General features: G+C 30.5%; 1 protein-coding gene across 2 annotated transcripts in view; it reads left to right on the forward strand.

Annotated features, from left to right (window-relative positions):
* The window catches only part of LOC108727834 (uncharacterized), a 33,558-nt gene that overhangs the window by 601 nt on the left and 8,675 nt on the right, over positions 1-24,282 (forward strand). Inside the window, exons 1-4 of one of the 2 annotated variants that reach the window (XM_018456101.1) lie at positions 13,729-13,772; positions 14,680-14,759; positions 16,950-17,028; positions 22,013-22,185. In XM_018456101.1, coding sequence (XP_018311603.1) covers positions 13,732-13,772; positions 14,680-14,759; positions 16,950-17,028; positions 22,013-22,185 — 373 coding nt within the window. In that variant the 5' untranslated portion in view covers positions 13,729-13,731. Of the gene's footprint in view, positions 1-13,728; positions 13,773-14,679; positions 14,760-16,949; positions 17,029-22,012; positions 22,186-24,282 lie in introns of those variants that run through there. The other variant, XM_018456103.1, reaches the window with a different exon arrangement.

Here is a 24,282-nt window from a genome sequence, read left to right on the forward strand (position 1 = left end):
ATCAATTATTATTCGAAAGAAAGATTAAATGTATACCTATGTCCTGATAATCACGAGATTTCTTCTTCTGAGAAAAAATGAAAATTGTGTTCTTTCACCGGAAAAGCGCAAAGTCAAAAGTTCATCGCTAGACGTTATGTGGGAGACGATTAGTATAAGTTAATGCTTGTCACGATGATAGCTAAGCGCTCCGCAAAGCGTGTAAAGTGACTTTCTAATAAGTAGTTAAAACGGTACTTTATCATGCACTTGTTGAATTAGGAAGTTTATTAAAACTTCGTTAAATAATCTTCTCGCCTTTCATTCTTACTCAATTGGACATTTCACGATGTATCGCACACTGAGAAAAAGATACTTAAAATTTATTTGTGAGAAATATATTTAGATATTTTACTGAAAAACATTTATTTTACTTTAAACAAATCTTTATTTAAATACGACGAAATAAAATTTGACTCTTGGCAGGTAACTGAGTCACCTGTTTTATTTTTTTACAATTAATGAGACATATTTCACAAAAATTTATTATATTTCGTCGTCACAATCAAATTTTTTCATAGTAAATATCGAAGAAAACGCCATAAGTAACATTTGCTTCGCAATACTTCAACATTTTTCTCTCAATGCAAGAGATTTCAAAACATTTGCAATTAACTCCGAGAAAAAATTATAGGATAGTACAACTGAAATAAATTTAAATAAATTTCATTTGTTACGCTAAAAAAAAGAACTAATCCAGAAAAAGCAAGCAAAAGATAACACCCGCATGCGTATGGAGGTCGTTTAAATGACAAAATGATAATTTTTTATTTCATAATTTCTGATAAATGCTCATCGTCTGTTTAACATATTCTTTATTACATAACCAGAAGTCTCTTGAATTACTTCCGATTAAATTCATTTACGTTCAATGTACGATCATATGCCGCAGTCGCTCGCTCGATCAATCCATGATAAACAGTGAAGTCATAACGTAATTGTATTTTCCGCCTTATTGATGAGAAAATGACGCGCGATTGTGCTCATCGCAAATTATTCGGAGGAGATTAACATTTTTATTATGTAACTCGCACATTTATCTGGAACACTTGTTCTATTTATCTTATTCTATACACACACGTTTGATATTTTGTTTCCGTGGTCTATAATCAACAGTGAAGTCATAATGTAATTGTGTTTTCCGTCTTATTAATGAAAAAACGACGCTCGATTGCTCATTGCGAATATTCCGAGGAGATCAATATTTCTATTATGTAACTCGCACACTTGTATGGAACACTTGTTCTATTTATTGTACTTATTTATCTTATTCTAGTACACATTTAATGTTTCGTTTCCGTAATACTTTTTATTATTATCGCGGTCATAAAATTTTCATAATATAAAAAAATAAGGAAATATCAAAATTTTACAACTCTCTCGAATATTCCACTAATTGGCAATAAAGATAGTTCAGTGGAGTTCAGAACACTATATTCGAATGTAGGCCGAAGATTCAAGTAGTGCAGATCTCTAATTAATCAGACGCGTTTACGCGCGTCGTCAAATATTACACGGAAATCTGTTTCTAATTGAAACGATTTTTAATAACAATAATTTTTAATATCTGAGATATCAAAGAATTAAAAGTTTTATAAAGATTTAAGAAAAGAATGGAGTTTAAAAAAAGCATTTAGGCCTGATTCCATCAATGAAAGATTTAATTTTAATCTCAGTTACTGTTTATTTTTTTCTAATTTGTAGAATTAAAAAGAGATAAAAAGTAAATTGCATCGAGATTAAAGTTAATCTTACATTAGTGAAACTGATAAAGATTCAGATATTTAATTAACCGAATATTTAAAAATCTGCATAATTAATTTTATTTCAAGAAAACGATTTTTGAAAACTCAAAGACCTGAAAGTCCTAAAATTTTAAATAGTTTGAGATAAAAATATCGATAAATGCATCATAAATTAAAAATTTCTAAATTATATTCAGGAATCCTTGAATTCCAGAATTACATGTGATGTGTTAGCGGTTAGATAATTTAATGCGAAGATATGCAGAAAATTTTTTTAGGCTAATCGAGTCCTTTATTGCTTCCAAGTATACGATATGTCATGGTAGTTCTAATAATACTTGGATATAAATCAAAGATTAACTTATACATTTCTGAAAATTACAGAGTGGTTGCAATGTGAGAGAGAATTAGCTTACATTAGACTAATAATGGTACGTATTCATCTGCGTACGTCGGATACAATTATAGTAACATGTTTCTCTTGTGTAATGTATGTTTTTTATAATACCCGTAAATACATAGTATATAACAAAGGAAAATCATCAAGATTCGATGCAGTCGAGTGAAAACTATCGTTAATATTTTTACGTTGTAGTATCATGCAATATCATTGTAAGTACCATAAAATGGGGTTAGCAGTACTAATAATTTACATACAATTCAATGGAGAAAATTTCGATTATTTAATGCAGAGAGAATGAATAAAAAATAGATTGTGAGAATTTTATAAATTATATAAAAACTATATAGGTATAAATATAAACTAGAGATGAGAATTTATCTTTTCGGGTATCTCTTTATGTTCTGTAGAGCAAGATAATCTTCTTGTTAATGTAAATAAATCTGTTTCTAGATATGCGCGACACGATTTGGTATTGAATTGCATTTTATTAACACTTTAAAGAAAAGAAATATTAATTTCCTTTGTGAAATGCAATACCTATTACAACAAATTGATTAACATTACTTAATGTTGATTTGTATTAAATATCGTGATGTGGCGAACCATAAAGTCGAGCATAATTAAACCGCATAAATTATGGCTTGGCGGTAAATCTTTCAGCCGTGTAATTATAGAATCGACGCTTTTACGCTTCGCTAGCAAACATGCGATACTACTATCCTCGTCATCGAAGAGGCACAAAACATTCGGAAAGAAAAAGAACACTGTTAAAAATATTGTTTTTCTGATCGTAATTGAAAGAGATTGAATGTCTCACGATCGATATTTTATTCTGCATTTTTCGTCTATACTTTCTCTTATTATTACTTTAAATGCTTGTTTAGGATATATTTTATACGATAGATTATTTCCGTGGTATTTTATAATTATACTTCACTTTTAGAGAATAACTTTGTGACTTCCTCTTTCAAAATAATACGTACGTACGTACGTATCGTCGAAATTTTGCTTCTACTTTGAACCTTAGTTTTAGGACGTATGTAGACTCTAAAGATGACGTATGTAGACTCTAGAGATTTATAATAGGTTCTAATCTGATGAATTGAGCTCCTACGTTGAGCCTGTAAATGGCAGTTATTGCAAGATTTCCTATTTTTAGGTTCAAAAAAAGTTTTCTAAATAGAAGCTGTAGATTAAGTAACATTAAAAGAGGCCCTATTTAATTGTACAAGTATCAAAACAGATTTACAAGGTTTAATTGAGATTGAAAGAGATTCAAAGTAGGACTAAAATTTCGACTCGGGATGTTTAATCGGTTTAATGATAAGATGAAGTAAATGTGCCTAAAATAGAATAGTAAAAGCTTACATTTCTTAAAAGAAAAATGATTTTATGGTACTGCATAATTTATTTTTTGAGTCTTCGGATTTCTTTTAAATAAAGGAAAATTTTTTTACTCGCTTTTTATTTAACCATAGACGATTAGATACGTGTGTATGATGCATATATTATTATAGATAGAAAGTTACAATAGAGGTTGTTATATTATAGTTGTTCTTATTATAACTGCGGCTAAACATAACTGTTATTTCCACGTGGAATCTCGAATGATAATAACATTTTATTGCATAAATAGCGTTAAAGTATTATTTGCCACAAAGTTTTATTCCTTGCGGTCAACCAAGTGGTTCTCTTTTGCTATATTGTTAAAATAAATCATGTTTTTTTCTCCTTTATCAGTTTATTTATTCTCCTTTATCTAAAATTTAAAAAATATATGTTAAGCATACATGTATCAACGGATGCGTTAATATTTTCTCTTACTAGTAGCAAAAGTATCGTTATTTATACCAAGAGAACAGTGAGTCAGTACATATTTTGTATAGAAGGGGAAGGAGAAAGCATCATGGAAATTATGAAACTATGTAATCCTTCTTGCTAGTGACTTTTGCTGAAAATTATATATATCAAATATAATTAATATATACATTAAGATAGGGTGAATGCACCGTTTGTGGTCACTGCACCTATTTTGGCCACCTTCGCTGTTATTAGATTCTACTAGTTTTGGTTGGTTCTAGTGCGCAACAATCACGATACATGCGCGTCGCAATTATTTCTCTTGTTTAATAATGTGACAAGTAACCTCACGTTTCATATTATAAAAAAATTATTTTCTACGGAATACACTCAAGACACAGTCATTTTGTCAAAAGCGATAAGAATCCCCGAAACGCGTAAAATAATTTATCAATAACTACATATGACAAGTATAGCAGACAATACTAGTAGCCAAGTAATTAGTAGTCAGCCTCGTAATAGCAGGTATATAGGTGGCCAAAAATGGTGTAAAATGAAATTGCAACTATTTAACTTTTTCATTATACATTCGCTTTTTTCCTTAAAACTTTTTTGAATATTAAAAACTATGTAAGACTATGTCACATTAAACAATGTATTTAAGTAAATAGTATCTGCATTTTATATATTATTTAAAAAAAAATTTCTTAAAGTTATACAAATGCTTAAGGTGGCCACAGACGGTGCATTCACCCTTAATATGCATTAAATTAACATATGTATTTAAATATATAACATATTATAAATACATTCGATTTTTTTTATTAGATTATCATACAAAAAATAATTATAATTTCTTGGCTATTGAAATGAAAAGAATAGATACCGAAAAAATTTCAAAATTTTATAATCGCGTAATATATTATAAACTCATATTTTATTTACAAATATGTTTAATTAGAATTAAAATTTATAAATTTTAATTTTTATACATTTATATAGAAAAGATATGACAATAATTATTTAGATTTTGTTTACATCCATATTTTGTTAAATTTGTTTTTTAATTATATTATTTATAACACGAACGTGACAATTTAGATTAAGAGATTAAATGGATGTATAGTGATCGTTCATACATTTTTATACAAACAATCATCGTTTTTATGCAAACAGCGTCGTGCGAATCATGCACTTTCTCTCTCTTTTAAAGCTACCGACAATGAGTTCTCTCCGGCTCATTATAATCTTGTCCATGTTTTGATAAATCTCGCGTAATAAGAACAGTTATACAGAAAGTGAGGGACGTTGTCCACTTGCAGTACGGCTGCTTGAAATATGTTTTCTCACTTTGACTGCCGGATATGATCGATACGCTATCGCGCTAACATTCAGGAACGCGCGTTTAAATAAAACATTTCCTAGAACATTTCCTTTATTATTTTCCTCCTTACATCTATTGAATCACATTTAGTAAAAAAGATGTTATTTAAGAGGCATACAATTGTCTTTTACACGAATTTTTTTACACTAAAAAAAATTTTTGATTGAAAATGATCGAACCAGTATATTCTGATCATATTAAACAAAATTCTGATTATCATAATTAAACATCTGGTTATCTCGATTAAAATTCTAATAGATTTAACCAGAAAAAACTCTAATTTATCCATTTTCCATCAGAATTCCAATTAAAGCAACCAGACTCTCTTTTCAGTGTACGAGTACCTTTTTAAGAATTGAATCTCATTATATAATCTTTATTGCTAATGTAAATTTTTCACTTACATATTATTTGATCTTTTATCGAAAGTTTTATTCATCCGTATTGTTCATGGTTTGATTCCTACATTCATTTAGTTAGTAAAAATTTGAGAGAAAGAACAGTAATGCTCAGTCTTGTGCCGGCTATTTGACATGCAGAAGATGCAGTCATAATAATCACCTTCTCATCTCAAGCTTCAGTTGCGATGCAAGCTGCGTTTACGCAATCATAGACACCTACGAAGTTCTAGATCAATTGGCGAGACGGAGCGAGTGCGCGCGCGCGCGCACGTGAGTAGCTACTTTCTAAAACACGAGGAAGAGCCAGCGGTAACGAGAGAGCACAAGATTCACTTTTTAATAACAGAGTATCTTTATTTTATAGAAAGTATAGTATTCTCTCTGCACCGAATAATATAAACCAGCGGTTTTATCACCAGTCCCCGTATACCGCGTAATCGATGATTCAGCACTTACTTTATTTATATAAACCGCATCCTTCTAGGATGAAAGTCTACACGATATGCGAATCTCGAAAGTTTTTCCCTTACTCCTGTATTAAACTCTGTAACTACGGATGTTCCCGCAGCCATAAGATGCGGACGTGTCTTATTAATTGCCGGATGAAGTATTGTACTATACTGCTCATGAGATAGAAAACCATCAGCAATCGCAAATACTTCAGCTGCCTTTCCAATGATGGATCTGTCCTTCGTAGGGACATATGCACAATTTCCTTTTTTGAATTCTTATTTACATGAACACAAATGTACAAGTGCATAAAAGAAGTAAAACGAGTATCAAAGAATACTATATCTATTGCAGCATTTGAAATTACATAATAAAATTTAAAACGTAAACAGAAATTCACATAAAATTTGATGAAACCTTCAAGATCTTAATTAACTAGATGTATGTAAAATAATTTTGAAATTTTATCCCAACAAAATATAAAATAGCAAAAGGAATTTTGTTTTCATGGTCAATATTCTGAAATTTTTTAATTTTACATTATTTATACAACTTCTTATATATTATAACGTTGTTAACTTCGAGCGCAGAACTGAGAAAATAATGATAGCATATCCGATATATTATTATTGGCGTCACCTGTGAAGGTGCCGCAGGTGCAAGGTCAGTGATACCTTTCCGTTGCACTAACCTATCACGATCCGGGTTAAAAGTTATTTATCTGGCGAACGTCGTTGCGAATCATAGGTCACTCTTCTCGCAGAGCGCACTAACACATACAAACATGTACACACACCGTATGCAATAAGCATTAAGTCGGCTATTATAACAAGGTTCTTCAGTCTATTGTACTTGAAAACATTTCATAACGTAATCATAACAGTTATAGACTTTCTACTATATTGGTATTGAAACTGAATAAAATTTTAAATGTAATAATAGTACAATAATAAAAAAGTAAAAAAAGTTATATATAACACGTCATATAAAAATGAAACAAAGTAAAGAATTATAGTATTTAAAAATTTATAATTTTATTAATAAAAAAGTAGTATTCTCTCTCTCTCTCTCTCTCTCTCTCTCTCTCTCTCTCAAAGAATCACTTTCTCCGGAATTTCAAAGAGCAAAGTCCCGGTTAATAACACAGATACGTACATATTGCAAAAGTATGCAACGTTAAAGATTTCAGCAAATGTTTGAAACTTAATAATCAAGTTAGTTGCTACTCGTGAATACCCGAGAATACTAAGCTCGAAAAAACTGTAATACTAATGTTGCTTAAATGTATGCAAGTGTAATAAGAAATGTTAATTAAGCACAATAATTACAGTCAATAAAACATGATTATTAATTATTTATTAAAAGATAAAATTATCTGTCTAATTGTTTTTCCTTAAGGACGTGCTTGTAGCATGTCAATTATAACATTTTTTTCTAATTAGATCAATAATATCGATAATTAACGCTATGTGTGGCGCGGAAGTATTGCAAAATAAAGAATGAATTATATTTAAAATGATCGTTTACCTTTTGGATTATTATTAATTCTATTTTGAATTTTTAATTGTAATATGTAAAATATAATACATATATGTGTATAAATTATTAGAAATTGAGCTTTTTATTTTATTGCCAATATAATTGCTTAATTTATTTGTTAAATGCATTAAGGTTACACAAATTATACTATTAAATTATTCTACATTGTTTATACAAATGTAACTACATCCTTTTCATCCTTCGTATAGAAATTTAGCAATTTATTTTTCACTTTTAACATACTGTCGCTAAGTTCTGCTTAGAATTAGCCTCTCGGTGCAATAAGAGACGTGAATTTCCATTTGCGAAGCGAGCGGATTTATGGACTGATCACGCGCAATAACAAAGGAACGCGGTGAATCGCGGTAAAGAAGGTTGCCGCGAACTTTTGTGTACGGAGACACAAGTCATTAGATCATTGTTGCGCGGGCACGTTCGAGCGATTATCGCGGTGAATGCGGTAGATGTAATCGCGAGTGTCACGATGAGATGACGATGAAATCAAGGAGAGCGGCTTTCTGTTACGAAGTCGTCCGTCTCTTGTCATCTATTGTACTCACAGGTGCAGTATTTTTTCTTCTCTTGCATACAATTCATTATTAATCGAAAGCTACGGTTTTAGTATCATAAATAGGTATTAATTCTTTAGCATTTGAATCGCTCATAATTAATACAGCGTCCGTTGTAAGCGCGTCAATAGAAATTATAATTATTACGTATTATAATCGTATCGCAACATATATTTAATTGGGCATATTTTTAATAGGTGTATTTTAAGATATATTTTATATTATATAGTGCTACAATAATTCATACCTTTTCCTTTTCTTGTGTGTATATGTGCATGTAATTTATTATTAATCGAAGTTACGGCTTTAATAAATATTAATTTTTTAATATTTATTAAAGCTAATTTTTAATTAATACTTGCATGGCTTACAATTAATCTTTAGAAACCCACTAATAAAAATATTCTGTAATTTAGAATAATTACAGAATAATAAAATTATTCTGTAATTATTCTATATTAAATATGTAACAAATTTAATTTAATTAATTAATTTTGCGCGCATATTATTAATATATTATTAATATATTTTATATTATTACACCGTGCGACAAAATTTTTCACACAAAAATCCTAGAAACGTTATGACAAAAAGAAAGACAAAATCTACATTAAAAAAAAATTTATTTTTTCTACTTTGAATAGTATAAAGTAAATATGAACTTACAATAAATAAATATTTCCTTAGTTAAAAAAATAGTTAAATTAATAATTTGTATCAAATAAATATATGTTTATATACTTAGTAAAATTTACTTTTAGAAATATTCAAATAAATATTTATTAAAATTTAGTATTTTTTTCAGTGTAGCATAGAAGTATGTTCCGTTCCAAGAGATCAAGATTTAAAGGACATTTAACCGCAATGCAAGATGAAATTATGCAATTGTCTGAAAATCATTTCGTTCTTCTATCATGCTCCTACTTTCACGGACATACCAATTTTTTGTGTGTAAAATACTTGTTTTTGTTACACGGTATTTTAGTATAGTGTTGCAGTAACCGATTACTATATCTATAACATATATAGAACTAATGAACGAAAATTTGTTCTATACTCTTTTCGTTATTTATCATTATGTTTTACAGCAATGTTCATCTATAGCTCAACCATTGATTAACAAAACATTCATAAATAAATTTACCGCGATTGATCGTCGCATAATTCGTCCTTTGCAAACATTTATTGCGACTAAATATACGTAATCTTATAAAATAGAGAAACCCGAAGATGAGAAGGATGACGACGTTATTCATACCGATTACAGCAGCCTGCGATGTTGTAAGACGAAAGAATTCGTTTGGAAATGTTCACCTGTCTTGATCCGTAAAGTGATCACGTATTCAAACCAATGTCAACTCGATAAAATTTCTATCAAAGTGTCGAAACGCATTAACCTTCATCATTGTTTTCTTTTCTGATGAAAACTAGCAAAGTGAATTCTTTTCTATATCAATCTTCAATTTTGTTCAATCTAAACCAACAAAAATTTGAAATCCGCGAAATTTTGTATTTTGTATTTCAGTATTTCAAATCAAAAGATTGAAATTATTTTGTATTTTAAATACTAATACTATACTAAATACTTGACAATCAATCTTGTTATTTGAAAAAATACAAAATACTTTCAATGTTTCAATTTGAAATACAAAATACGAAATATACGTCCCGCTGAAATACAAAATATATGTGAAATATAATTATATTATAAATACTAGTTGTAAAAAAGTTTTTGAAATAGATGTTCAGCTTTGGGTATAATAACAAAATCGTTGATCCAACAAGATTGTCGCAAATAATCTAGGTTGAATTTTCATATCTTATTTCCGATTCGAAAGAATATAAATTTCGATATGTATTTCATAAAATTTGACAAATTTGAAAGTGAAAAGTCGTGACGTAATGATCTTATAAAAGACCTATTAGATATAGATATTGTAGAAGCAGTTGTATCTTGTATCACTTAACCAAAACTTTACGTAAATAACAATAAAATATTCATTGAATTATAAAAAAATAATGAAAATTGGTCCAATGAATTCTCATAATGATTTAGATTATAAAACTATTCCTAGAATTCATTGCAAGAATGAATATATAGTTGTATAAATGAATCCAGTATATCCAATAAATGAATCCAATAAAGTTTTATTGTATCAATGAATTAACTACATTAAGTCGGACATTAAGTCGGACATTGGTTAACGATTATTCATTGGACCATAAATGAACAAAATTTTTTTTAGTGTACCAAGCTGTTTTTCTCATGGGACGAACGTACCATTCAGAATGTCTCTATAGGCGAATATCCCATTAACACTTTCACCCGCATATATTTCCTCGGGAGCATCGCCGTTATTCCAGTACTTACCATCTCAAAGAATTTACTGTTGTTATATTCATTCACTATTATGGTTTCAGTGATCTATTTAGTATCACCCGGTAGAGAAGTCAAATGGCTTTTATTGTTACATATCTTAAAGTTAAATGTAGTTTAAATCGCAAGATATAATAATAACCATCAAATATATATAACCATCGCAATATATAATAATATTGATAATATATGATTATTATTATTATTAATAATATGATTACGCGCGCATGCGCGTATGTATATATGTATATACACTGCCGTCGAAAAGTTTCCGGACATGGAACTTAAAATTGCATAATATTCAGGTCACCGTAATTCGATAAAAAAATCATTGCAGACAAAAAAATAAAACAGCATTTTAAAGCTTGAAACTTATACTTTAGCATGCTTTTTATTTTTTGTCTGCAATGATTTTTTTATCGAATTACGGTGACCTGAATATTATGCAATTTTAAGTTCCATGTCCGGAAACTTTTCGACGGCAGTGTACATATATATAGTATATATATATATCAAATTATTATTTACAATATTATTTAAGAAAACTTAGATTCTCATTCATCAAATTCATTAAGTAAATTATTAGAAGTATATTTTTAAATTACGTCATAAAGATAGAATTATGATATTAGCTGTATTTACTAAATTTAATTCTTTTATAGCTATCATATTTTATTTGAATAAAAATATTCAGAGAAAGAGAGAGAGAGAGAGAAACGTATTTACGTAGTAGAAATCTCGGACGATTCTTATAAGCATGTCTAATTGGGATTCGACTTCTCTCGATGGCACTCGAGCTACCGGCACATCATGTGCCTCGCGGAGCGATACTTTTTGGAGGTATGACTGTCGCCGCTCGAGGCACAAGATCCCGAGGACTCGCATACGTATCCGATCCCTGCGAAAGATTTCTCCGGTTCCGTTGACCCACTGACACTGAATTATCATTTGTATGTGTGTGTACGTGCGTGCATGGGCCTTATGACTGCGACCTCATACAGTACGGAAAGTCGGATTCGCCGTATGCATCTGTATTTTTATCTCGTAAGACGACAATGCCATACATTACAACGTCGTGTTGGGCAAGATGATCCATTATTGAGGCTATAATCAGATAATTTTAGGTAAAGATAAAAGTGGTTTCTTGTAATAAACAAAATTTCGAAAATATCCGCGATTTTGAAAATTTCGAAAAATTAAAAACCAATTTGGACCCTTCGTAATATTTCAACTTGGGTAAATGTCTCTAAACTTTATTCACAACGACACTTAATATCTTTGTTTAAATAATTTTTTTTTTAATACTACGTGTACTACATTTATCATTCTTTTTAATAATCAGTTAATTTATTTTCAAATTAGTTCATTCTGGTTAATATTTTGTTTCTCCATATAGGAAGTTACTTTAGACATGAGAAAATAAATACATAAAAAATAAAGTATATCCTTTTTATTTCAATGTATATCTTTTATTCTTTTTTCTTGCACTATTCGTTCTTTTCAATACAGTCCTTCTAATGATGACATCGAAATTGATATTTGTCTGTAAATAATTTCTTCTGAAGATCAAAAGAAATTGACTTTTTTAATTCCAAGCTTCAGATATGTTTACCTATATCTTTTACTGGAGAAAAATGTCAGCAAATGTTATTTACGACGTTTTCTTCTATGTTTATTAGTTATGAAAAAATTTGATTATGATGACATAATATACATTTCTGATGTAAAATATATCTCATTAATTGTAAAAAAATTAAATTGATGACTTATTTGCTAAGAACAAAATTTAATTTTGTCGTATAATTTAAATAAAAATTTATTTCAGAGAAATAAATACATTTCTCACAAAAATAAATTTTTAAGTATTTTTTTCTCAGTATATTACAGTAAGCGAAAAACATTTTGAAACATTTCAGCAACATTGCAGCAACGTTGTAAAGGATTCTTAATTTTAATAAGCCTTAAAATACAACAATTGTATGATTACGTTATTTTGTATTTTTCCAATCATGGAATTATATTATTTTAGAAATATTTAGCAAAAATGCAATATTTTGTTAAACATGCTTTCAAAATTATGCATGTAATACTACATATACTTATCCTTAATAATATTTAAAGTATATTATTACATTTAATAATTTATAATCTGTCTATTTCCAAACCCCTTTATAAATCACACATACACACGTGCCTTTCAAAAAGAAGAAAAAGAAAAACGTACATGAGACAACACGCGAAGTGGCTACTCTCTCTTCATCTCAAGCCGGCTATACAAGCCCGCGGATACAGAAAGGAGGAAGCGCGCGTGTGAGATATTTACCTTCTTATTTCCTAGCACTGGCAAGGAAATTCTCCTGAACGTACATAGTCTGTCATCTGATCTTGATTAGCTCATAGATACCCGTCGGGCAGCAAGATAACCTATGTCCATTTATCTACTCTACGTATATAATTGTTGAAAGCTGGCGATCTTCAATCATACAGGCATATCCGTAATAATCTTTCTTAGGAAGTATAATTTCAAGTAAATACGCGTATCTCCCGTTACTTTACACATAAGTCACGTGTAGAAGTCTTTAGAAAAGTGCCCTACGGCTAATGAGACATTCTTCATGTAAATGAACTTTTCTTCGATCATCAATTATCAGAAGTATATAACCAGTGAACCATATGGCGTAAAACACGCTTTCTCGCAAATATATATTCATGGTCACATTCTATCAAATCGCGTTAAATTCACACTCGCATTTTATTTAAGCACTTAATTATCTGAATTACGAATTTTAAGAAAAAACTCATTTCAAATTTTCAATAATATACTACTGCCTATTTATACATATTATCATATTCTTATATTTTCATGTATTAAAACGAATGTAAAATGTAATTTTTGTATATTATATACCTAATATCATCATTAGGAATATGACATTAAATATAATTTTATTTCAGTTTATGTGAAATGGAATCGATTAGAACAATTCGAAGTTGTATGAAAATAAAGATCGATGCTTATTGTTAATGTGCACAATCAAAACTGGAATGAACACCGGTCAAAGCAAGTAAGCGGATTCTCATATCGAGAATGCGACGAATTCAATCGGCTCGTTCTTGATCTTTTTTTTTTCTCTCTCTTTTTCCTCTCACAGAGAAAGTACATACGACTACCTGAAAGCATTTGCAATGTCGTTGTACACCATATATTTTCACGAATGGGATGGACAATTCTGATACTTTTTTAACTTCTTTTTTATTATTTATTTCGCAATTTTTCATAGTGAATAAAGGTAGTATCATTATACGATAAATTACTATTATTATTAATAAAAAAAATATATATACCAATCTTATTAAAATATGAAATATAATTTCTTCAAAAGAGAAAGCCTAATTTTACAATATTTAATTTTGATATTATTTAAATTTACAATTTGGATATTTTCACACATATTTGTATAACATTATTGTTCAAGTTATTAACAGAAAATAATTTAAATGGAAGAGTAATTTAATAAAATTGCTTCTTTATAATACATTTATCTTTATCGTGCAACAATATAAATTATAGTCACATCACTATTTGAAAATAATTTTTAACTCTTCTTTTAATAATGCGTTCTTACACACACACTTTTAATATTTTGCTAGACACTGCTTTCCATTTGATGACTCAAATCGACATAAATCGACACAAGTGTCATTCTATCCTTCTCGACATTCAGAGAGTGACAAAGATAGAACGACACTTGTGTTGACTTGTGTCGACTGTGTCTTCTAAAAGGAAAGCAGCCGTAATCTACATGTATACAAAATCTAAAAAATATTTTTTAACAAGTCCTCCCCTCTGCCACCAAGAAGTTCTTTAAAAAATAAATAAATCCCGCGGAAGATATTTACGCTTTACTTGATTTCATTGTAAAATTATTTCAACAGAATAAAGAAGTAATGGGTCCTCTATTTTGGTTTCAGAGGCAGCCTGCTACTGCTGTGTATATTGGTTATCGTAGTGTCAGCTCTATCGTCGACAGTCAACCAGTTCGATATTTCCGGTAAGCGTACTTTATCGTAAAAAAGAGCATTACGTCTTGCGTTAATGCACATTCATCTCACGTGTCACTCTTAGCAAGGTGACGCTAACACCCCGCGGCCTGATTTCGCCATGGACTTGCGTCGCCGTAACATTTTCAATCTATGCCCACAGCATCCTCACAAATTGTATTGCATTCTTTTTGCCTTACTTACAATATCATTCTCTTTAATGGATAATGTTGCATTTGTCAAAAAAATTAAACTGGACGTTCTATGCGTAATACAGAGAATGACTTATGCCGACATATAGAAATAACGATAATTATAGTCAATATGCAGAAAATCTACAATCTATTGGACGGATATATCCGACTCGACAATTAATAAAAGCCGATATAAATATAAATGTCTACTTTGCGAAAATGATATATAAAATCAGCTTTTTTGATCAGCATTTGAAAAAATAATTATACAATTATATTATTAGAAAGCAGATTTTAAAAGTTTGCACAAAGACTTAGAAAGGACTTAGAAAAGACGTGTATTAAAGCTTCTTTATGTAATTATTTTTTATCTTGCCTTTGTCTTTTTTTATCAGATAACATATTTGTAAAATAAAACAATACTGTTTAAAATATTTTGTGGAATATGAAATAGAACAATGCTTTATTTATATTTATTATGAGCACATATATTTTTTTTAGTAGGAGAGATAAAAAGAAAATCATGACCATTCCGGTGATTAACATATTTTTTATATTTGCATAAATGTAATTGACCAGTGTTAACCTTTATAGCTGATGGTATATCATCTTTGGTAAGGAGCGTTGAATAATTTGCAAGAAAACACACGTTAACTAGCCTTACAATTCTCAGAAATCCTTTAACATTTTTCAGGATGTAGGTATCCGTCAAATTGGTCTTGTACAAAAGACCACAATTATGTGATTGACGAAGTAGTAAGCATATAATTCTTTCATCGGCATTTAATCGAATATGCTAATTTTCATGATAATTTCATAAAAAGAGAAAAAAATTATAAAGATATATGTTGTATACTTGGTGTTGTCACTTTCTCTCTTTTCTCTCTCTCTCTCTCTCTCTCTCTCTCTCTCTCTCTCTCTCTCTACTGCTTGAGCTTTTAACATCTGAATGCAATCAAATAACGTCCTTAGAGGACTTGCTCTAGAATATTAATTCTAATAATAAATAAGCGCTGTGTACCTATATCTATTTACAATACTCTCCTTCCAAAAATTAATTAAAATATATACAAATAAAATACTTTGTAAAAATCTATATAAACATATAAATTTATTTGTGAAATATTTTTTGTATCGTATTGGCCTTCAATTTTGTTGTTTATTTCGGGAGTAAATTGCTAAAGTCTAATTATGTAAAGGAGGAAGCGAGTTGGTGTTACCAATTTGAAGGAAACGGAAGACAATAGTGAGACTGTTCTCACGTTCGCACGTAAAATGTTACGAGAAGTTAGAATTGTAACATTGTAAGATTACATCACGAATCAGAACAAAAAGAATCCAATCTAGGGATTTCAATAATTATTATTTAACACTTTTATGTGATTATTTTTTATTTGTGTATCTTGTGCATGTGTTTGGCATTACGACGATAGGTATTTTAATTCTGAAGTATGTGTATGAAACATATGTATGTCAAGGATTTCCTATTTATCTTATTCCGTTTCAATATGAGAAAAAGATATTTACGATATGTACAGTATACGCCAAAAAAATACGACTCTCTTTTAATCATTATGTTTGCTGAGTGTGACACAGTAAGGCAGTGATTGCAATTAAAGGAAATCATATCGAATAAATATTTGGTAGAAGAATAAAATATTTGTGTTATAATCAAATTTGCCCTCATCCACTTTATTTAACTAAACCGATAACTGAAGTGTTAGTTGTGTGAGAGTCGCATTTTTTTTGGCGCATACTGTACGATAAAAACTTTCTAACTTCTACAAAAATAATTATTGTTGGTAGAACAACTCTAATATTTTCAAATGTCTGCACATTTGAGGAACTAAATTTACTGTTTAAAATTATAACCAGATATGAGATAATTTTTTATTTAATAAAAGAATAAATTTATGCGTTAGACAGTACGATTTTGCACTTGATCTTTAATGCATATAAATTAAAAAATATAAATGTATATAATAGTCTGCACATTTCTTATTACAGAATACGTCTACGGAGTAGATCATGATTTGCAAGCGAGAGCACGTTCAGCCATCGAGGCGGAGAGATTCGCCTATCGATCGTAAGTTACTCTCTGTTTTCGAAGCTACAGATTTCGCTAAAAAGAACTTTGTCGTCCGGCTGTAAATTCCTGAGAAATGCATTCCGGTGAAAACATGCATACTTTCCCAGTCATGCAGTACGATTAACGACATAAATATATATTACCAGTCCGGTTTATTTTGCTTTTATGAATTCCGGTGGCGAAATGTAAAATTTTGCCAAATTGACTTTTATATAAACTATCTATTTCAATAAGATCCGTAATAGTACAGGAATTCCGAAAGCTATGTTGAATTCCGACGCACGCATATACGAACGTACCGAATGTATAATGAAGTCGGGTCACGATGGAGAGAGAAAAAAAGATGCCATTGTAGGCGTCAAGGATAAACGGGTCTCTTTCTCGCTCATCGATCATCTGTAATTAATGAGAAATTAATTTTCTGGTACGCAAAAAAAAAGAACATTCACTTCTAGAATGTCATTTTCCTATTATTCATGCAAGACACTATTAAGAAATAAGGATCACAAAATTTTTGGTATTGCTGTCGTGTGATATCTTAATATCTATTACTTCTTCAAATTTCTTTTTAAAATTTACATGAATAAGATTTGTAATCTAGATGTAATAACACACTGTAATAACACAATATTAACTCAATGAGAGTTTTAAGAATAGGTATATTCACACATTAAAGCTGATTTATTACTTTCTATTATATATAATTTTATGAGATTAGATACTCTTATTGGAGTTAACAAACGATTTTAAATCGTATAGAATTGTATGAATGTTTATCTATATTTTAAAAGAAATAAGAGTACTTAAATATGTGTGTGTATAGTTAAGAATGAATAAATTGAAAAGCGAAATATTTTACTTGCGATCAAAATTAATTTATAATAATTAATATTTTAGTTCATTTATATGACATGGCAATTGTACGTAGTACATGAGTAGTAATATAAATAATAATGAAAACGAATAAGATGTTTATTTTTTGGCATCATGTCAAATAACACAAAGTGTACTGATATTTGTAAAATAGCGTTCTTCAAATTTACTCTGTATACATCTTGGAAAAACAATTTTGGAGAGAATTCTTCGAATTGAAAAGATTTCGGAAAATTTTAAAAATACATTTGCGTTGTGCATGACACGCGAGTTTTAATTAATGTATCACTATCTTGTGACGTCTGCCAGTGTATTCAAGGAAATTAGCCAGACAGTTGGCGCGACTGTCTGGCTAAACAATTTACATAACATTTTTATTTTTATGATTAAATATTTATTAACAGCAATTAGCATGAAATCGCTAAGATGTAAGGATTAATCGTAAAGATGCATAAGAATGCAACCTATTTGCATCGTAGACAACATGAAATATTGAAATATCTGATATTTCACATAAAATAAACAAAATGTCGCGTGTTAATAATATAATTTACAATGCTATATGGTAGCTGCTAAGCCACTAGGTTTCTCTTTTTCTCTTTTTATCTCTTGGAAATTTAAACTAAATCATTATACATAACAGAAGCTGAAAAGTAGACATTGCTGTAAAACTGTCAATTGTCAAAGACGAACAGTGTTGACCGCTTTTCCGCAAGAATGCCATTGATTTTACATTACAAGGAAGGACATTGATTCCACTACTTGCAATTTATTTGCATCTTTCACGCACTGTTGAAAATAAGAAAAAGCGGTCTTTTTTTTTTTTAAACATTTTCCAAAACATCATCAAAATTCTAAATATAATTCAAGATATTTCAAATAAGTCCCTCTCTCTAGAGATACATTGTGGAAATAACATTTTATTGTATATGCATATTATTTTCATCCATTATTCTAAATTTTCTAATAAAAAAAAGAAAGAGAAATACATATTATATCAATATAGATTGATAAAAAAATGTACTCTGTATCACTTATTTAGTTCTAAATAAAGAAAAGCATCGATCATAAGCAGCGGAAGTAACTCGTGTATCAACAGATCTATTAGGTTTTTTTGCTTCTCACGAGAATGGATTTCTCGTTTATTGACTTGATCGACGAGTTGTCGCACGTGTTTCAACACGGACTGGCAACATTAGAGAACGACAGGCGACGATCATGGCCACGTGTAAACGGCATATCTCGCAATGTTCATGCGTACACGCCTCCTCCCGTGACCAGCAGCCTTCTCGAGGTCGAGGAAAGGGAATAGTGACGGCAATGGTTTGCACGAGAAATCTTCCTCGTGACTGAAATGCCGATGCCAGATCGGCCGACACCGGCAGTTCCTTTCCTCGACCATGAAAGTAAAAGCGCGCGCCGAGCACGAGAAAAAGGGGAAATGGAGCAGGAAGGACACGTTCAACTTCTAGCGGAACTGGATTCCGTTCTTTCATCTCAAATGAAAGGATGCATAGATAATGAGATCCGTGATGCGAAGAAAAAATGATTTCGCCAACATGTTATTATTATGAAAAGAATTCTTATAAGAGTTTTATTTGCAGAAAATATCTTATCTGCAATGACAATGATGACAATAACGACGTTTCTTATTCCGACCGAAAAGTTACAGATCCAGACTTTGCGTCGCAATATCTCTGCATGTAAAGAAAAAATAAAAGTATGTATAATTATACAATCGGAGTGTATTGATTAAGCGAACATAAAATTCGATCGAATCAGTCGTTAGAGATCCAATAATCTCGATCCGACGCAACTCGTCGGCTTGCGTAAAGCTCATTCTACATTAGACGCAAACCGATTGCAAGTTGCGATAGTTAATCTGAAGCTTGCATTTTGAAATCAACGAATGGGCTTAATGGCCCGATTTACACCGTGCGCTTAGTCCGCGACCTATACGATAGGTGTCTTTAACCTACAGGATAACCAAAGACATCTATTGTTTAGGTCGCGGACTAAGCGCACGGTGTAAACGTAGCCAATAAGAATGGGCTTCATAAAGGAGCACGCCATATATGACGCTGTATTCGCTTAGTATCGACACACTACCGAATCTCCAGATAGTACCTTACAGATCCGCGAGATGCGTTTCACAATTGAGGTTCACTCAATTTCTCGATAGCGTTCTACAATAGTTAGGATGCTTTATATAAAAGATTTATATTACTAACTATCAGGGATGTCGCGGAGTGGAGAATTGAAACTTATACCAAACCGATATATCATTCAGGGAGCTCTCGCCGTAACAGAGAGAATAATTTACCGCGGCATCTTTCTTTTGATATCCTCTGCCTTTAAATTTTGTTTTTGTGAAAGATCCATCTTACCGAATGAAATATTAGTTGCTTTTCATTTACACCGATTCTCAAATAATTTTCACTTGTGTTCATAACTCAGTTGAATACGCGTTCCTTTTGCATTCTGACAAGTGAGATTCAACTGAATTTTTACCTACAATCTGCACAAGATCGAGACATGATCGTGTGCTTTAGTGAATCTCGTAAATTCACTTTAAAAGTGAGAATATGAATATACATACATAACCTGTGTTGTCATGTGATAACTTTTTACTAAAGTAAACAAGTAGTGATTAATCTGAGTATGAAATACTCAGCTCGCTTCAGACTCAGTTTCACTTGTGTGTAAATGGCACTATGTGTAAAAGAAACTATTGTCAATGAAAAATATACGTATATGTTATTAAATTCTCAATTATTAATTATACATATATGTATACACTGAAGTTTCATATTCGTTGTAATATCAGTGTATTTAATGTTTATAAGAGAATTAATTTAAAAAAATATTTTTGTTTAAAAGAATTTAACAAAAGAATCGATATACCGTTTAGTGAACTTGCTATAATATTACATACAGCATACAGATTGATAAAATTTTAGCTACGAATATCAATTGTTATTGTTTAATTGCAAATTTCTTTATAGCATATTTGTGAGATTATTAAAGTTTCGAGTGTATTTTATCGCATTCTAAATAGCGAAATGATCCAAAAACGGCAGTATTTTGTTAATTGCCAAGCGTCGATCATCGCATCTTTCTCATTATAATTACCGTCTTCAGATATATTTCTAATAAGAGAAACTTTAACTATAACAAAATATCCCTTTTTTCCATTTTATTGCGAAATCCAGAAAATAATATCGACCTCAGTGATAATATTGCGATTACGATCAAAAAAGAAAGAAAAAAGGAAATACGGGAGATAAGTTATGTAAATAGGAAAGAAACAATAGAGAGAAAAGAATGATGGAAATGGAAGTAGATAATTGCTATATTATGTTAACGAACAATTACTGTTTTACAGGGGAAATTGATTGATATATTACTGGGAAAAATTACTATATTCATTCTGCAAATGTCGAGTATCAAGTGGTAATTTCCAGTAATAGACTATTACATACATTATATTAAATTACTGAAGACATTCTTGGAAATTTTAAGCGACCTTTATGGCATATTTTCTCGCACGTTACTCCAAGTGATTTAATTTTTGGAAACTAGGAACCTGGGGAAGCTTCTTTTTTAAATCTCAGACGTATTCTTCAAAAGACTATTAGAGTCACTCTTGATTTTGTACTTAATTAAGTAATAAAAAAAATCACTCCGCGCATAAATATAGTTGCAAAAAAGTAACAGTTTTTACAATGTAAAGGGAATGCACGAATTTGAAAAGTGACGAATATATTCAAGTGACCTAGCCATCGCCAACTAATCCAGTTAACGCTATATATAATTATTCATTGAAAGTTCGACTCGTATTCTCAATGCCGAAACAGCAAAAGAATTTTCACAGAAAGTTCAAGTAATAAAATTTTCGGAATATTATATGAACACTCTTCTTAGAATATTATTTTGGAATTTCAGAAACATTTTACGAATATTTTAGGAATATTTAGCGTTACTTGGAAAGAGCTAAAAAATATCCATTGGTTTTTATCATGTAAGCTCATATGTATTTGCTGTTAGATTCCCTTCAGTATCTTCTGTTTGTTCGTTCAGAAATTACAACATTTATTTATTTTTCCAGGCGGCCAAACAAGATACAATCAGTCAACACAACTTGCAGAGTCCGATCAGAAAGGCCCTGTCCACCGAGCAAGTACAGAACACCGTCCGGTGCTTGCAATAATGTGAGACATCCTGCCTGGGGTGCCAGGGGCTCCCCGTTCCTCAAATTACTGCCATCAGAGTATTCAGATGGTAAGAAAATGTATAATATATCTTTGATACATTGGTTTGCAAAAAATAAAATATTAAATCAGCCATTCGAATAAATTAATAAAAATTAGTACTGATATCAGTCTACATATATAAGTATATAGAAAGTGTTTTTAATAGGCATTTCTATTCCAAATGAAGGACAACTAAAAGTAAAGAAGAATAAAAAGGTGCTTATAATTAGTCCTAACATGTTTAGCCTAACACTAGAATATCAATGTTTGATTTTCCAGCGCATGATTTGGGAGAAAGTTTATACATTTCGAATTTATGCATTTGAATATACGTACTTTATTTAGGAAAATGAAGCCGTCAAGTATGTAAATCAATGTTTTTTAATTGTAATTAGTTTATTTATGACCAAAAGGATATGTACGAATGCTTAATTTATGTGTTCTTTAGTTTAATACGGATTTATTTGCTGTAGAAGTTTAGTGCATGAAAGTGTACGAAGGGACATGTATGTACAGTTTAAAAGATGGACCACCAACCACCATGCTTAGAATCGCGTAAGTGCACTATGTGCACTTCGATCATTTTGATGTAACTTTCTGAAATCAATTGCGCTTTATAGATCTAATAACTTTAATTAATATTAGAGCAATTTGCCCTCTATGACTGAAAAATATTCTATATTTATTTGTTCTGTACTGATTAATTAATTTCATTAGCTGTAATCAGTCGATTTTAAATTTTTATAAAAGCGACAGCATATTTAATTATCGTGAACAATAAATTAAATTTAAATGCAACAATATTTTTATCGAGTTTCTGTTTTGTTATCTTATATCTTTTGTATATTCTACATCTTCTATGGTTCTTTTTTAAAATATCAAGACTAAATTCGTGCAAACGATTAGCTAATTATTGAGAACTCGACTTGTAATATCGTTGACATTCGTACTCGTCGCGGATACTCGAACATTAAGTAGAAAGTGAACATTATGAACGTTGAACTTGAACATTGAGAATAGAAAACGAAAATCAATAATGAAACATTCGTGTTTTCAAACTATCTCTTTACTTGGATGGGAAATTAATATTTATGGGAACGAGGACCGGTTTCATTATCGTAATACCATTTCCCACCTTCTACAACTGATACAGTACCGAGAATGGAAAGTGAAAATTGGAACGCGCGTGCTAGTCAGACGAGTAAGCCTAGATCCACTTCATCAACTCGTTTGGTATGGCCGATACGTGCAGCCTTCTCGAGGCCTTAGAGAAGATGGATTAGCATGCGGAAAGGTGCATATGCGTGCTCGTGAGCCCGTTGAAATAGAGAGTTTCGTGAGTGGGTCTTCTCTCCCGCCTTGTACATACGCTATATCAATTGCGACATCGTGTAGTGCGCACGCAATGCGAACATTATAAAATAATAGAGGATCTTACACACTCGTGAATCCGCGCTCGCGCGATCGTTTGTGCCGGCCGTTATGTGCTCGCACCGCGTAACACCGTTACTTCTCTCTTTCAATCCCTTCTGTTTTTCCCGGAAAGAAAAAGCCTCTTCCTACCTCCGGTTGTGTGTTTCTTCACCGTGGCATGAATGTCGCGGTTTGTTTATTTTATGACACCCGTACTGATCTCTCTCGATCACTTCCATATTATTGTTTCCGGGACATTCGTTTAATGATGGATTATGATGGACATGTGTACATAATCACGATAGCGATTTTATATATGAAATTGTATATTTTGTTATACACGTTAGAAATTTCGAAAGCATAAAATAATTTTTGCTTTGTCCACTGTAAAAATACATATTTTAATTTTTGTTATAATAAAAATCAATGGAAGAGACGTAAGATCAGATTTAGAATTACCACTTATAGTACATGGAAGTATGAATATCGGAAAATAATAAATTGTGAAGTTAATTAATCTAGTTTCTTATAAGATTCTGTGCTTAAAATCCAAAATTCACAAATAAAATGTATACGCATATATTTTAATATGTATGGTAAATATTTATTGTATAAATATATTTATATTTTATATAAAACTTCATATAATCATTTTTATATAAAGTGCATACAAATATAAATATCTATATATATATATACTGTACTTATATAT

The sequence above is a fragment of the Mycetomoellerius zeteki genome, unplaced genomic scaffold (genome assembly GCF_001594055.1).
Source record: "Mycetomoellerius zeteki isolate Tzet28-1 unplaced genomic scaffold, Tzet1.0 scaffold55, whole genome shotgun sequence".
Lineage (NCBI taxonomy): Eukaryota > Metazoa > Arthropoda > Insecta > Hymenoptera > Formicidae > Mycetomoellerius > Mycetomoellerius zeteki.